The sequence below is a fragment of the Puntigrus tetrazona genome, chromosome 9, assembly GCF_018831695.1.
Source record: "Puntigrus tetrazona isolate hp1 chromosome 9, ASM1883169v1, whole genome shotgun sequence".
Taxonomy (NCBI): Eukaryota; Metazoa; Chordata; class Actinopteri; order Cypriniformes; family Cyprinidae; genus Puntigrus; species Puntigrus tetrazona.
Genome location: NC_056707.1, coordinates 3,450,071 through 3,467,605, shown reverse-complemented (window position 1 = coordinate 3,467,605; position 17,535 = coordinate 3,450,071). Strand labels below are relative to the sequence as shown.

At 37.3% G+C, this 17,535-nt stretch overlaps 1 protein-coding gene across 7 annotated transcripts in view; it reads left to right on the top strand.

The window, feature by feature from the left end:
* The window catches only part of dgkh (diacylglycerol kinase, eta), a 69,537-nt gene that overhangs the window by 39,687 nt on the left and 12,315 nt on the right, over nucleotides 1-17,535 (top strand). For 6 of the 7 annotated variants that reach the window (XM_043248610.1, XM_043248607.1, XM_043248605.1 and 3 more), the window contains 17 exons: nucleotides 1,078-1,184; nucleotides 1,277-1,402; nucleotides 1,488-1,590; nucleotides 6,598-6,760; nucleotides 7,252-7,360; nucleotides 7,510-7,649; nucleotides 8,158-8,239; nucleotides 9,558-9,649; nucleotides 9,729-9,828; nucleotides 9,904-10,192; nucleotides 11,344-11,475; nucleotides 13,535-13,669; nucleotides 14,432-14,549; nucleotides 14,635-14,745; nucleotides 14,831-14,927; nucleotides 16,170-16,277; nucleotides 17,369-17,482. In XM_043248610.1, the coding sequence (XP_043104545.1) occupies nucleotides 1,078-1,184; nucleotides 1,277-1,402; nucleotides 1,488-1,590; nucleotides 6,598-6,760; nucleotides 7,252-7,360; nucleotides 7,510-7,649; nucleotides 8,158-8,239; nucleotides 9,558-9,649; nucleotides 9,729-9,828; nucleotides 9,904-10,192; nucleotides 11,344-11,475; nucleotides 13,535-13,669; nucleotides 14,432-14,549; nucleotides 14,635-14,745; nucleotides 14,831-14,927; nucleotides 16,170-16,277; nucleotides 17,369-17,482 (2,126 nt within the window). The remainder of the gene's footprint in view (nucleotides 1-1,077; nucleotides 1,185-1,276; nucleotides 1,403-1,487; nucleotides 1,591-6,597; nucleotides 6,761-7,251; nucleotides 7,361-7,509; nucleotides 7,650-8,157; nucleotides 8,240-9,557; nucleotides 9,650-9,728; nucleotides 9,829-9,903; nucleotides 10,193-11,343; nucleotides 11,476-13,534; nucleotides 13,670-14,431; nucleotides 14,550-14,634; nucleotides 14,746-14,830; nucleotides 14,928-16,169; nucleotides 16,278-17,368; nucleotides 17,483-17,535) is intronic. The other variant, XM_043248608.1, reaches the window with a different exon arrangement.

Sequence of the window (17,535 nt, the reverse complement as noted above, 5' to 3'; positions counted from 1 at the left end):
CCATGGATCTTAAACTTCTGAATAATATGTGCAACTGTAGTCACAGGAACATCTAGTTGCTTGAGATGGTCTTATAGCCTTTACCTTTAACATGCTTGTCTATAATTTTCTTTCTGATCTCTTGAGACAACTCTTTCCTTTGCTTCCTCTGGTCCATGTCGAGTGTGGTACACACCATATCACCAAACAACACAGTGATTACCTGGAGCCATATATATAGGCCCAATGGCTGATTACAAGGTTGTAGACACCTGTGATGCTAATTAGTGGACACACCTTTGAATTAACATGTCCCTTTGGTCACATTATTTTCAGTGTTTTCTAGGGGTACCCATCATTTTTGTCCATGCCTGTTTCGTGAGTTTATTTTTTAAATAATTCTGTTGAAGCATGGTTGAAAAACAATGTCTGACTTTCATTGGTTAACATTTATAGAATTTTTATTTATTATTACTTTTGTCAGATAACAGTTATTTCTGTGACCATTGTGACTTTTTTTCTTTCATTGACCAAAGGGTACCAACAATTTTGTCCACGCCTGTATATCATTGAATCTGATTAGACCAGAAGCATCTCATTAAAAAATGACCATAGAATTTAAATATTTTTCTACTTCTGGGGCACTGAACTTTTTAACTCCGGGGGAGTTTTTTTAATTGTAATTTAATTTCACAGTGTTGCTGTATTTTTAATTTGTGAACCCATGGTTAGAAGTTTGGAATGTTTTTTAGCAAAAAATGAAAATAACAGAATTATAAAAGAGCCTGACAGAAAGCTAATCCATCAGAATGACAGATAATGATTCTTTTTTTACACAGTGCTCGTCCTCTCCTTGTGGGTTCTTCGATTAAAGTTAGTTGAAAGAATTAGATTTTTCAAGTACGTCTTCAATGTTCCCCTCAGTTGATCATTGTATATTGCGCAGTTAATTTTAACTCGATTTAGAAAGCATTTTCCAGGCATCTTTTATCACCTCATATTTCTTCGGCTGAAATGAAAATGCTTGAGTGTCGTAGAAGCAGCTCAAGGTTGCTCTTGGCCAGACTTTCAAGCAGTTTTCACATTACTTTCTTGCAGTGTGTAAATTCAAGGCTCACAAAAGATGCGCAGTCAGGGCCACCAACAACTGCAAATGGACAACCTTGGCCTCTATCGGCAAGGACATCATTGAGGACGAGGATGGGGTGAGTCTCATAAAGCCAGTGAGCTAATGCATAACCTTTGACTGAATAGCAGAACTGCTTCAGTGTATTTTTAATACATTCTATTCCTGTAGATTGCGATGCCACATCAATGGCTGGAAGGCAATCTGCCTGTCAGTGCTAAGTGTGCCGTTTGCGACAAAACCTGTGGCAGCGTGCTGCGCTTGCAGGACTGGCGTTGTTTATGGTGCAAGGCTATGGTAAGAACTGCATATCCCTGAACCCCTTATGACCACTTCAGTCCAGAGAGCTTGTGAACTCTAAAAGCCGTCTGTGCTTGGACAGGTGCACACGGCATGCATGGATATCTACCCCCGCAAATGTCCCCTCGGCCAGTGCAAAGTGTCCATCATCCCCCCTACCGCCCTCAACAGCATCGACTCAGACGGTAAGACCCGTGATTTTAAGAGGGATTATTCTAGTCTACACATAAATACTGATGAATATCAATGTGTTAATATGCGATAAATAATAATATTTTTAGTTTATTTTACTTTTTTTTTTTTGGTCTCGAGAGAACTTCTGACTTAAAAAAAGTTTCAGTGTATTTTCATAGAACACGAAACCCTTTCATTTCAAAAGGTCAAAGTCACTTGACGTCCACACAAGGCTGATTGCGTGCTTATGCATGATAATGTATGGTTATGTATTGGTGTGTGTGTGTTCATGTGAAGTGGTGGAGGACTGCTATAGATGGAGCTCATTAGCTTTGCTAATTCCCAGGTTTCACGAAGAGCAGTATCTCTTTCATTATACCTCTGACCTCTTCTGATTTGATCACGCATATAGGATGTGTTTTTTCCCCTTCTGAGAGACACTCTGTGCCCATGTGCCTTTATTTTTCTTTTCCATCTCTCCTATATATGTCAGGGAGGAGTGGAAATTCACTTTCCCTTAGAGCATCTTGTCCTGATGCATGTAAACATAACAGCCTCTGGTGGACCATGTGCTTGGAAAAATCAAGACGAGAGCAAACAAAAGCGCTCTTCCATAGCCGGCTCTCTCTTTCTCCATCCCTTTCTGCATTATTAACCTGCTGCTGAGGATTCATACCTTGCTTGTTTGCTCAGTCAGCCTGTGGCGGAGCATATGCCACTGATTTCCAGGAAATTGCACATTGCCTTTTTATTGACAGCTGTATGAATTCTATTTAGAGCTGCTTCATTCTTAACAATAGGTGTAACATTAGCTCAATTGCTTTGCACGAAATGCTGAAAAAAAAGGCTTAAAACATTTTTTATTCAGTATTTTTTAACCATAAAGGATGCATAATTAATCAAAATAAAACCGAATCATGACATGACTGCGATTTAATGTTAAAAAAATGTAGTGTGTTTCAGATTGTTTTTACACACAAACAACTTGTGATCCAGTGTATTTTCAAAAAATAGAAATAGAAATATAAACATAGTAATATAATAATAATAATAATAATAATCAACCTGTGCATCCCTAAAATCAAGCATGGCAAATCTGGAGCTTTTTTGAAATCACATTTTAAGTTATAGTCACAACTTTTTTGTATAGTCACTAAAAATTGTGCAACCATATGTTTAGCCATATTTTAATTCCCATTCAAAATATTTGTTACACTTAGTTAATATTTAAAACATTGCATTAATTATTGATTTTAAGCATTATCTATAATTAATATTATTACACTGTTAGAATGTTTAGCAAATCTCAAAATAAATATAAATGTTTCATACTGTACATTATAATGTTAATTCATGGTTGATTTTAGTTTCATTCTAACAGTGATTCATCGGTTTGCTAGTAGAGGTTCCTAGTTGACTGCAGCATCCAACCTAATCAGACAGCAGACCACATGCACTTAAGTCACAAGCTCACATTGAAAATTAATGACTTCTGATTGCTTCTTTTCTACAAATTATTGTCAGTTTAAATAAACAGTATTATTTCATTTATACTATAAAATCTAGTTTTAATATTTACTCAAATTCTACAGCGATCTCCACATCACAACTAAATCTTCTAGATCTAGAATCACTTTTACAATGTTTGTTTTCATCTGATGAATAATAAAACCATTGACAGCCAGTAAGAATCCATCCAACTTTAAAGGGTTACTTCACCCCATAATGAACATTTTTGGCAATAATGTCCATGTCGTGGAACACAATTTAGGATATTTTAAATGAAAACCGGGAAGCCTGTGATTGTCCCATTGACTGCCAAATAATGAACATTGTCAAGATTCAGAAAAGTATGAAAGACATTGTCAGAATAGTCTACCATCAGTGGTTCAACTGTAACATTATGAATCGACGAGGATAATTTTGTATGGAAAGAAAACAAAAATTCAGCACTATAACACCATTTTGTAGAGTATCCACTGAACGCAAACTTCGTATGCTCTTCTCTGTCCACTGCGACACATAGATGTGCTGTTTTTGTCCAAATCAAAGCATAAATAGAGGTAGAAAATGTATCCTTGTGGATAGTACGGTGTATGCTACTTGCATCCAGCAGAAACTCTAGAGGTAATTGATTGATTACAAAATGTTTAATTTGGACTGGAGTAACCCTTGAAAGAGCTTTATTGTTGGTGTGGATGATAATATAGTTATGGCTACAGTTATCGTTCTTGGTGTCAGCGGGTTTTAATTAGTTAGCAGCTTGGTTTCAGACACGGCAGTGCTGGTTTCAGGGTTTTCATCTGGCCGTGTGTGAAGTCAAACCTTGGACACCCACTATTGATCACAACCTCAAAGCCCCTGCGACTTTAATTGGTGGAGCACATATCGGATATAGAGATTAGTCGGGGGCAGACAGAAATGTAATGAAGATCAATAGCTGTGAAGTTTCACAGCCTGATATATTTTCGGATCGCTTTGTGGTTCCTGTTAATTGGCTGTTTAAAACAGAGAAAAAGAACGGAGCAGGCATGAACAAACTGAACCCTGTTAAGCTGCTAAAGAAGCGGCGAGGGATACAGAAAGCATGAGAATGTGATGGGAAAGTAGGAGAGTCCCTCACGTGTAAGGAATCTCCCGCCTCAGTGCTAGGTTGGCGAGGAGAGCTGCGTCTTAATTCGCTCAGGGCTGCCTTTGGCACGTGCTCAGGCTTCGTGACTCAATTTGCCTCAGCCTGCCTCCGAAAGAGCGAGGGAAAGAGGTGGGGCTCGGTTAGACCCAAAGGGGTCTACTGACAGACATCCACCCACGCGCCAGTATCCGCTCGCAGCCACGCGGAGAACATGCGAACCTGCGCTCGAGGGCAGCTGTCAGCTCTACTAACGCTCTCGCATGCTTAAAGCCACGTACGCAAGCATAATGCGGTATGCACAGATGCATGCAGGTCCCCCGAATGAATGCGGTGCGGAATGTGAAAATCTAAACGGCGCATATGGTGAATCTCATAAACACAGCGGGTTCTTGCTCGCAGCTACTGGCATGTTCAGACTGTTTGCTGCACATGCCGCATGCGTGCACGTGATCGCCTCCGGTGCCAGCACGTTTGACAGCTCCTCACTCAGCCAGGCTCTAATGACAAAGAAACCGTAGCGCCAGATTATTTACACACTATAGTGCACATCGTTTCCAGCTAAAACATACTAGGCTGATGGTTTGCTTTTCGCTTTCCGCTCCTTTCTCGGTGATTCATCCTTGTCCAGGCATGAAGAAAACTGTTCCTAAGCAACATGCGGTCAACAAAAATCTCAGCATTATCTTTTTTAGCATGCGCATTTTGACATTTGACATCTTGTTGTCACGGAATGGTGTGGTAAGGAGCACACAAAGGTGAAGAGTACAAATAATAGTCTTTAATAAACCACAAAGGGGCAAACCTAGCAGGAAGGTCAACAATACGCAACGCACACACACACATACACACACACACACTCGAGACCAGACAAAGAAACACTGAATGGAAAGAAACTTATAAAGGGGAGAAAATGAGGATAATTAACAAATCACCTGAACCTAATGATACAATCACCAGAGACGGAAACTGGGTCACACACAGAGCACATCGGGGATAGAAAACACGAACAAAAGTCCCTGACCACTTTAACTGGTAAGCGATTGCAGGGAACACACAAACTCTTTCAGTGACGGGCCATGCATTTCCCACCTAGGCCTTAAGTGGCGCCCTGCTAAACTAATTCCACTGTTCTTAATACCGTCGTAATGATGCCACGGCTATAGAAACCATAAATATTACACAGAAATAGGATGCAGTATAACAGAGCGCTGCATCACAGACAGGTATCGCATGTAACGTTAGGAAGAATGAATGCATTCAATTAAAATGATTCATGAAAGGCGGTGACGATGAGCGTAATGTTATGTTTTTTAACATACCCTATGACTCATCTGCATCTCGACTTGGGAGGCTGAGATACTCTTACGGAAACTTATACATGGCTTTTTATCTTGCAAATAACATCAGAATACAGCGCTTAAAGTAAAAAAATTACATTTAAGCTACCATAGTGACTTTTTTGAATATTATTCAGAATGCACTGAAAACCTACAATAATACACTGTACACAGCAAAAACTGTACAAAACCCGAGAAACGATAACACCAGCGAAAACAAATGTGATTTACAGTTATCATCCAATCAAAGGACGAGAAAATGCTGACGTTATCGTAACCTGCTAGATGGCCATGGCCTGCCAACTCGAAATCTGATTGGTCAATCCAACGTTTTCACTGCTATTGATTTTGAAGGCCTTAGGCAGATTTCTGTGACCCTGGCAACACGATTGCTGAAATGTGATTGGATGAAGGCTCTAATAATAACATACACTACTGGAAGCAGCGCATCCAGGAGAAAAGCTAGGAAATAAAGAGAATAGACTATTAGGGATCATTTAATACACATTCAAGAAGAATTAAGCAAAACCAAAAACACATCTACAATAAAAGGTTTTGTTTACATGATGTGTATATGCTGTGTATATTTAATATGTACTGTATATATAAAGACACACACGTAGAGTATATGATTTGAAAATATTTCCATGTGTATATATATATATATTCATATTCATATAGGCATTATAGTATATTTTAATATTTAAAATGTATAAATTAAACATATTTTTCTTAAATATACACATGTATATGTTTGTATTTATATATACATAATAAATAGACACAGTACACACACACACATATATTACGTAAGCACATACTTATTTTAGATGCGATTAACCATTTGACAGAACTAAGGAAAAAATAGTAAAATAGTCAATTAATTACAATTAATTTTATTGATATTTTCAGTTAAGAATAGATTCACTCACTTCATCCACCATCCTGGTTCACTTCGATGCATTCTGAAATTATCTTTAGTAGTTGGCCAAAATAAGCTATCTTCCTGCTATTAGAGATTAAAGAAAGCCTCTAATGTTTTTTGTCAGGTTTCTGGAAGGCCACCTGTCCCCCATCATGCGCTAGCCCACTTCTCGTGTTTGTCAACTCAAAAAGCGGAGACAACCAAGGGGTTAAATTCCTGCGTCGCTTCAAACAGCTGCTCAATCCGGCTCAGGTCTTTGACCTGGTCAACGGTGGACCTCATTTAGGGTAAGACCAAGATTTAACAGGTCACAGGAAGTGAACTATAGAATATCGTCTTGGAAGCAAATAAGTGTTTTTTATATTTAACTGTTTACTAGTGTTTATAAAATAGGATGTTGACATATGATAGGACCTTTTTTACATCAACTTACACATTTTATATTAAAGTTAGATGAAAGTATAACCAAAAGTGTATTTTTCAAGTCCGATAATGATTTTTTATTACATTTATCTCCATTATTAATCACCTTTTTGGCTCATTTTAGTGATCGTACACTGGGACAAATAATTTTTTTCCTTGTACTGTAGTATAAGCTCATAAAAAATGCAGGCATAAGGATTATAAAAATGATTCTATTTACAAATTCTGTTTAAAGTAGTTTATCGCGTCACAACACATTAACTCAAACCTAATCTCACTCGATCCCTTTAACTGAAACCTTTAGAGAAACGTTCATGAGTTTGTCTCGGTTAAATAGATACTTTCTCTTTCCAAGCCTTCGCTTGTTCCAGAAGTTCGATAACTTCCGAATCCTGGTGTGCGGCGGAGACGGAAGCGTCGGCTGGGTCCTGTCTGAAATCGATAAACTAAATCTTCACAAACAGGTAATTGAAAAGTAGCGCAGCGTGCCCTGGCGATTGAAAGTAAGCTTGTGGCTGTATGGTTAGGACCTGGCACAGGAGCATCGGAGCAGGTGTTTATGGGGATTTCTTAATGAACTGGCTCTGTGATCTGAACGGTCTCTCTCTGACAGTGCCAGCTGGGCGTTCTGCCGCTGGGCACCGGGAATGACCTGGCGCGGGTGCTCGGCTGGGGGCCGTCCTGTGACGATGACACCCAGCTGCCTCAGATACTGGAGAAGCTGGAGCGAGCCAGCACCAAGATGCTGGACAGGTACAGAGCATTCAGTAGCATGACCAAAATATATAACCCTGGAGCACAAAACCACACTGTAAAAAAACAATTGTTGTTGAAATAACTTGTTATCCCACTGGCTGATTTTTTTTTATTTTAGTAAACTTTTTAAAAATGTTAATTTAAGTGACAACTGGAATATTTTAGTTGAGTACAAGTTTTTTTTTATAGCATTAAAAGTACATTAATACTATATCTACAGCAATAGCCAACAATACATAGTATGGGTCAAAATTATTATTATTATTTATTTTTAATGCAAAAAATTCCTACTTTAAAATTTTTATTAGCAATATGCATTGCTAATGACTTCATTTGGATCACTTTAAAGGTGATTTTTTCAATATTTCGATTTTTTTATTCACCTTTTTATAATCTTTTTAACCGGTTCGAATCGACCCTTATGAGTGCTTTTGTGGTCCAGGGTCACATATGTCAAACTTATGATATCTGTGTGGTTGGCTACATCTGCAGCTGCTGTTTACAGGTGGAGTATAATGACGTATGAGATTAAAATACCTCCCAAACACAGCTGCCCCGCCACACCTGAGGAGGCAGAGGATGGCCAGGTACCAGCAACACTTCAACGCCAATGCATACGTCCACATCGACACCACAAAAAGACTTGTTGACATGTCACGGTGTTGACACGCTACACTTATCTGAAACTAGGCGCCACTGGAACACAACAAAGACAAAAAAACACGCCGTTCAGCTCTGTTTCCCTCACTGTACACGAAAGAAAACATTTGGCACACCCATTGTAGTGCGCTTTATTTTGGTTTTTGGTTTTTGGTTTCCTATTGATTTTCTTTGTTTTCCTATTAATGCACTCACCACAGTCGTCATGCATTATATGTGTGCGTATTTACATTGCTTTGACTGTTTTCCGTAGATCCCGTCCTCTCGCGTGCCGTGATTGGTCGATTATATACAACGCCCGTGTGCTGTCGGTTTAACTACTTTACATTCATTACCTTCAGCAAGTATGAAATCAATAGAAAACCAAAATTACAATTACAAAATCATGCCTGGGCCAGGACAAAAAAAAAGATGGAGTATCTTACCTTACTGCTAGGACTTGACTGCTCATTCATGAAATAATTACAATAATCTGATTATACATTTTAGCCATGTTTTACTATAGCTGTGTCTCAAATGACAAACTATACACAATGCACTTATACACTGTGGTCCGATTTTCTAACAGCTTGAGTCAGCGCGACCATGTTTTGACGAAAAATAGTACTGTCAGGTTTTTAAGACGTGCAGTGACGAATTAGTGCTAAAAAGGCATGGGCACAGTTATTTTTGCACCTGACCTTATTAAATATGCATTTATAGTAGTTTCCCTTTTAGATGCAAAAATATATGGGAGGAGAATATTAAAATTAATCACGCGACAAGGTTTGCATGCATCAATTACTGGTATTTGCACTAATGTTATAAATATTATGCAACACCCAAAAAAGCTATTAAACTATTTTGTGATTGAAATGGCTGCACGTGGTAGAAAAGAGAGGATTTTTCAGCACATAATCATTTATTTTGAATTTACACATTTATCCAAACATACCGCTGCAAAGCCATGTTATTTTTAATTTGCTTCATGATATAACATATGACTTGGACCCTAGGAGTCGTGCAGTATCCAGCTCTATCTAAACTTCAATCTTTTCAATGTACTGTGGCTTATAAGAGCCAGGATCAATTTTTAAAAAACGAGTCCTATACACCTACAATTTGGTCTGGGAGTCACAGCAGAAAATGAGAAAATATTCTGTAGATCGTTCAAATAATGAGTAGGACAGATACACACTTGGGTTTTAATATAATGAACCGTGTTTAAAAAATGTTCGATGAAAACGGCGCTTGATGTGGCTTTAGTTACAGATATCTGCTTATGAGGATTCGGTGGCTGCTCATCTCACGAAGATCCTGAACTCAGATCAGCACTCGGTGGTCATATCTTCATCAAAGTGAGTCTTCTCGCACCAGACAGAACATCGCCGCTAACAAACAGAAACGACGCTAAAGACAATCTCTGGTCTCCTCCAGGGTGTTGTGCGAGACGGTGAAGGAATTCGTGGCCAAGGTTGGGAAGTGCTACGAGAGAAGCAGCGACAGCACGGAGGAAGCTGACGCGCTCGCCCTCAAAGTGAGTCCGTGGAGACGGCTCTTTCGCTCAACGCGTGCAGAAATCAACAGCCTTTCCTTTGCTCTCCGTCCTCAGTGCGCCATGCTGAACGAGAAGCTGGACTCCCTCCTGCAGACGCTCAATTTGGAGGCGCAGGCCATGACGCCCTCGGTCCTCACCACGCCGCCCATCGTGGAGGAGGAGGTGGAGGAGGAGGAGCTGGAGGAAGAGGAGGATCTGAGCGAGGAGTCTTTGACCGAGCTGAAGGAGAACGAGACCGAGAAAGGCTCCGCTCATAAGCTCTTCAGACCCCGCGAGCAGCTCGTGCTGAGAGCCAACAGCCTGAAGAAAGCACTCAGACAGATCATTGAGCAGGCCGAGAGAAGTACGATCTCTTTTGAATGTAAATGTATATAAAATCACTGGTATGTTATCTACATAATTCTGCTCTGGATACAGGCTTCTCTTAAAGGACTAATTACGTGACTTACATTGATTATATTGAAATGGATTAGCCACATGAGACCTGAGGGTCCTTAGGGATTTCTGTCTTTTTAAATGGAGGATCAACACGTGTCAATAAGTCAATTGGTTTTAGTAATGCTCTTTAATACGTTTTTAGGCATGGGCAATATATTTTAGTACAAGATATTGTTTAAATATGATACAATAAAATCTAAATTTAATATAATAAATTTATATAATAATTGTGTGTACATATATTTATGATAACGCTAATATTTTAAAAAATATAAACCAAAAAATTCATTAAATATTTTCTCACATTTTAATGTAAGATATTAAAGTATTAGACCATTTTTATATGATAAAAATAAATACAGTGAATACAGTTTTTGTTTATTTTGATGTATAAATATTAAATCTAATATAAATTTGATGCAATGGATTAATATAATAATTGTGTATGTGCATGTGTATATATATATATATATATATATATATATATATATATATATATATATATATATATATATTATACACATATTTATACTTTCTTAATATATACAAATATTAACTCTCAATACAAATATGGATACTTTTTGGGAGGGGGCTTTAAAAATTTAATATAATGTAACATGTATATATAAATTTTATAAAATAACAAATGTATCTTTAAATACAAAATATTGAAAATATTAATAGTTAAATATTTTCTCTTTGGAAGATTTTAAAATGTTCCAGATATAGTACGTTTTAATGGTAAAATATGGTAAAATATTACCTAAATATGATATAATATATAATGATAATATACATATTAAATATGAAGTATTATCTAAATACGATAAAATACAAATAAATATGAACCAATTTTGTCTATATATATATATATATATATACATTCAACTAAGTGTTATTATAAATATATGCATTTTAAATGAACCTTTAAAATTATTTTAGCATTAATAATAAACTTTTCAAAAACAACACATTTTAATGTTAGGAATATAATAACTGTGTGTTCTGTGTGAAGAAGAGCGTGAACGCTCAGGTTTGTCTGTGTCTGTACTGTAGTGGTGGACGAGCAGAACGCTCACACCGAGGAGCAGGAGCTGCAGTCTCCTACAGACTTCAGGAAGGACAGCGAGGACGAGAACAGAGACAACGAGAAGGACGAGGACACTAAAGAACTGGAAGCCTTGCCCTGTGAGTTCACTCTTCCGTACCTCAGACGTGCTGTCGCTGTTAACCGTTTCCTGAGAGACACAAAGTCTTCTTGCTGCTCGCCCTTAAAAAGATGAATCCTCCTCCAGTGGGCTGCATTCAAGTGCCAGGATGTTTTTTTTTTTGTCTCGCAGGAGCTGTTTGTGCTTTGTGTTCTTTACAAAGGCTGGAATTCACAGCATGCACATTTTCTGCGTGCTTGAAATCCTCGTATGATTTATTACAGTTGCCAACTTCACAGTCGTACAGTAACGGGGATCTCTGAACTAGGTGCTTCTTCGCCGCAATGCACGTGACTCAAAAACTCAAAGCAATGTTAGTCACCATCTTTTTTTAGACTCGCTCTTTAATCGGATTGCCAAAATCTACATTTTAAAAAGTATAATATTCAAAATATAAAATAGCACGATTCATTTACAAAGTGATAACCGGATGCCACTTACAGGTATGTGCAACATCACGAGATCATGTGACTAAACATCCACTAAGATGCAAAAACAGTAGACTGGATGCAGCACATCAATACTGAACATTGTTCAATGTGTCAGTTTTACATTCTGAACATAACTGTGCATTTGCAGCATATTGTGTGTATTATGATTTGAGAAGCAGGAACTCTTTATTGAGGATGAACTGTGAGCTGAAGTAGTGCTGCCCTCTAGTGACAAACTCACTATAGTAAATTATTGCAATACAATGGAACTTGTTTGTAACAAATTAACAGCAGTATAATTTAACGTTGTTGTAGTTGTTGATATTATTGGTTTTTATTGGTATTATTTATTTTGGGATGTATTTTTATAAAAAGAATGTCTGTTATTTGTTTTACATGTTACTTATAGTTAAAAAAGAGACTTTTAATAATAATTATTATTATTTATTATTTATTTGTTAGTTAAAAATTAGTATTTGTTCTTTTACACATTACCTTTAGTTAAATAATAACACGTTATTACAACTGTTATTAATTTGTAGACAAAAAAATCAGTCATTATTATTTAATTTTAATATTATTTAATCAATTAAGAATTGCTCATAGTTGTTATATAGTCACCCATAGTCTTAGTTGAACAACTAGCAAAAAAATGATTAGCTTCACACATACATTTTTTAATTTATAAAACCTAAATTGTTGTTGTCATTTTTGTTGTTGTTATTATTATTATTATTATTATTATTATTATAAATAAAATAATTACTCTAAGTTGTTTTACACATTTCCTTAGTTAAGAAAATCAACAAAATAAATTATATATCATTATTATTATTATGTTTTATAATAAAATGCAGCAACAATAATTATTATAATTATCATTATTGTTATTTTATATTATCATTATTATAAATAAAGAATTATTCTAATATTAATATTATAAATTCAAGAAATCTCTGAAATTGCCTTTAATTTTATAATTATAAATATATATATATATATATATATATATATATATATATATATATATATATATATATATATATATTATTTTTTTTTTTTTTTTTTTTTTTTTTTTTTTAATGAAGCAATACTGTTCCAACTGGAGAGACAAGCTTTTGTTTTGCAAAATTGTGCAATAACACAATCGTTTTCCTTCAGAAGGTCTGGGATTTCCTTTACTTACAGACTGTAAGTGTTTATGGCTGCAAAATATATTTGTAGGTGTCCCAGAGGGACCCTGTGCTATATTTCTGACTATGGAGAACATATCTTTGTTTGCTGGACAGTGGTACTTCCTGTTTACACAGTGTCCCGCTGTCTGCTCATGTTTCCAGCGGGGCATGAAACACTGGCTTCGTTCCCTTCAGTTGGTTGAGTCTCTCAGGGGCTCCTCCGTCTCATAGCTGTTAAGTGCCCTTGATGTGTTTTGGTTTATTTATGCGGGCTGCGTTCCTCTTAATACCTCTTTTACAGCAGATTTTTCGCTTCTTGTCGAGAGCCAGTGACCAAAACGCACGGGTTACTCTTACGTGATGGAAAAACTGAGCATTTAGAAAACAAGATTTAGCCGCACGTGAGCTGATGTTTTGTTCTGTGTTTTCGCAGTGGCTAAGTCTCCGTGTTCGCCGCCAGAGAGGCGCGTGAGTCGCAGCACACAGTCCTGCGGCTCCTTTTCCATCACCCCCTTCACCACGAGCAAGGAGAACCTGCCCGTTCTCAACACGCGCATCATCTGTCCCGGTACAGAAGTGCAATTTATTCACACTCGTGCTGTTTCAAACCTGTGTGACTTTTGTTTTTTTTTCCACCTGACGCAAAAGGAGATGTTAGGAAAAACGTCTGAGCTGCTTTTTCCTTGTAAACAGTGACCTGTGGCTGCGTTTAAAAAATCGTATTGAATGTGCGCTTCAAGTAGTGTACGTCAAATCTTAAAAATTGTACATTATAACATATTAATTACATAAAACCACAATAAAGTGTACTTTAAAAGAGCTTCGTGACACTGAAGTATCTTTTTAAAGTGCGATGATGCAATGCAAGTGCTAATCACAAAAATTGATTTTTTTTAAAAATGAGCTTGCATGCAGTGTGTAACAGCTCTAAGTGAATGGAAATATCTTGCAAAGTTTTAGTGAAATAGTTCACCCAAAAATTTTAATTCTGTCATCATTTACTCACCCTCAGTTAGTTCAGGTCACCACTGACTTCCATAGTGGAAAAAATATACAATGGAAGTCAATGGTGACCCAAAACAGCCTTGTTACAAACTTTCTTCAAAATATGCTTTTAAAAAGTACGTTAAGTTGTGTAAAATTGGAGGTTTTGCATGAGGGAAAGATCAAAACTCACCAAAAGTTATCATAAGAATAAAATTTGTAATGCTGAAAATGCCAGCTTAAAGGTTCTGCCTCTTCTTTTGTGTTTCACTGTTAAAACTCTCTAGAAAAAATCTCAATAGAAAGATCAATTTTAATAATGTTTTTCCTGGTTTGAAATCTCCAGGTCTGCGGGCAGGTCTTGCTGCCTCTATAGCTGGAAGCTCTATAATCAGTAAGATGCTGCTTGCTAACATTGATCCCTTTGGTGCAACACCCTTCATAGATCCTGACCTCGACTCTCTGTAAGAGCTTCGGTTTCCTTTTTCTTGCTTAAGCTTATTTTAAGCGAATTTGTAAAACTTACACTGTAAGTCATTTCTCTCGCAGAGAGGGCTATTTGGAGAAGTGTGTGATGAATAACTACTTCGGGATTGGGTTAGACGCCAAGATCTCGCTGGAGTTCAACAACAAGCGAGAAGAGCATCCAGAGAAATGCAGGTAGTTCAGGATATTAGCATTAGTAGTTGTTTCATATGTACTGCGTTTACCGAAACGGTTGACTAGTGTTTCATTCTCTGTCCAGAAGTCGCACTAAAAACATGATGTGGTACGGAGTGCTGGGCACAAAAGAGCTTCTGCAGAGGACCTACAAAAACTTGGAGCAGAAAGTTCAGCTGGAGGTGAGATGAATGAAAGCTATATATATATATGTATTTTATTAGGTAACCCTAGTTCCACAATTTGGGATTGAATTACCCACAAATTATATATATATATATATACTTGAAGAGGAAATAGCACCTGCATTTTTATTAGGACTAGGTCCATACTGAGCCTGGTCTGGTGCAGATGTTATTTATATGGTCAAAATGTATATTTATAATGTAAATTAAGATATTAAGATATTTACATCATATTTAACCATTACATACATCCAATTTACAAGAAATGTATTTTTGTCAAAGGTGCCGTATGTACGTTTTTGACTCTAATAAATCATAAATAAAACATAATATGTTTGTAGATATTTCAAAAACATGGCAAGTTAACAGAAGATGTGTGCCCCGGGTCGGAAAGTCTGATTTGTTTTGATTTGTAAAACCGACCCAATGGCAGTTTAATCAATCGTGTTTCGGCACCCCGGGTTGCCAGTTGGCGGAAAACACTGCACGCAACCTGCGTGTGCATCTAGTCTGAGGACGAGGGGTCAGGTGCAAAAAACCCTCTCCAATATTTTTAATTTTGTACAGCAATATCTAGTAAACCATCAATCCAACATACAGCACCTTTAAATTGTTAAATGCTTATTTTTATAGTCTGATATTTGTTTGCTCAAGAACTTGGTTGTAAAATATGTAAAGAATTGGATCTGAATGATGGTACATTGTAAACGTCACAGTACAGAATATGAAGTGTTCTTGTTTCTTTTAACAGGAGGAAAATGGTGCAGTAACAGGGTTGACCTTTGATGTTTTAAAGTACTCTTATGTTAAACAAAAGGTCGTCTTACAAATCTAGTACAGCGGTCCTCACCCTGAATCCAAGGCCCTTCATTCAGCAATTTTCGAAGACCCAGATATTTTATTAATATACATGTAATAACTTTTCCAGGTCAAGAATTGGCAGTTAATTAAATTAAGCTCAGTGAAAGTTTGTTCTAGTAGTTTTTATTCTCTGCAACAGCAAACCTGCGACTTGATTTGTGTTTTAAAAAAGTTAGCGGACGCCAGTTGCTACAATATTTGTGGAAAGCGTTGAATGTTGCCAAGCCTGAACAACCAACAGATGATTATTTACTTATTTAGCGGCAACAGCTGCTGGAACTGAACGTATTCTCAAGTAGATTTTGTAGCCGTTGGCCGTCGACCGCTGTCCCTGTTTGATGTTGAGGGTTGCTCATGGTTGTGTGATTGATCTTGCAGTGTGACGGCCAGTACATCCCACTCCCCAGTCTCCAGGGGATCGCTGTGCTGAACATCCCCAGCTACGCCGGGGGAACCAACTTCTGGGGCGGCACCAAAGAGGACGACGTAAGTCATGCTGCTGGAGGTCACGAGGGGCTTTTCTCCTCAAACTAATTTACATCCTAACTCTGACTCTGTTCAGCCCTTCGGAGCTGAAATATGACACCATTTAGAGAGGAAATGATGCAGAGTTGTTTAATTAAGAGGATGAGCAGGCCCTGTGTTGACTCTTGTTGTTTAACGTGCAGCTGGCTCTGAACAAAACCTTTTGAACCCAGAGTGACACGGGCCTTTGTTTCGCAACAAGTGGCCTTTTGGCAGCTGGTTTGTTTTAGCTCACAGGGCCTCGTTCAGAACGAGGTTACCTCCGGACACAAGGTCTGGTTACAGAAGGCCAGAGTGCAGAACGCTTAGATGGCTCTGATTAAAGGGTCCGTTCAAAAAAGCTCTTTTAGAAATGGAAGACAGTTTAACACTGTAAAGTCTGTAAATACGTTTATTTTTTTTCTCATGGAGCTGTTTGGGCATTTAAATTAAGTCTATAAATAAATATGCCAAGTTTGATTACATGGTGCTTTTATGACTAATGTAGGAATGATATGGAGCTCACACCCAAATACACCCAAACTGAGCCAAAATATGAAATTTGTTGTTATTTAAATGAAATGTTAATAGCTTGTAATGTAAATCGATGGCGCTTTATAGCAAAGTACGTAAAATGCTTTTAAAAATGCTGTTACTCTATATCTCTCAATAATATGTCTTAGTAAGGTTGTACTTAAGTGCTCAGTTTTATTATCAAAGTCTGAAGTTTTTATTATAGAGGCAAAACATATAGTGGAGAGCAACACAAATAAATGAGAGATACAAATAAATGTTCTTCAAAAGCTTCAAAATGTTCTTCATAATTCATCAAGTTAAGTATTCATCTAAAATGGTATTCCTATTATAAAAAGGAGTAAATATGTTTTACATGAAAACACATGTACCAAGACCTGAACGGGAACATTTTTGTATACAAGACTTAAATCGAAATTTTGATATGATTGACTCTATGGAGTTAATCGTTTTTTCTCATTGTGGATCCTGGAGGTGAGCCTGTATAGAGCCCCCTTGTGGTGTTGAGCTATTCTCATCATTATTGTCTTTTTGTGCAGATATTTTGCGCCCCTTCATTTGATGATAAAATTCTGGAGGTGGTGGCTGTGTTTGGTAGCATGCAGATGGCTGTCTCGAGGGTGATCAAACTCCAGCATCACCGCATTGCACAGGTAAACACATCTCATACACCAACGACACAGATCTGTGAAGGATGGGAATAATA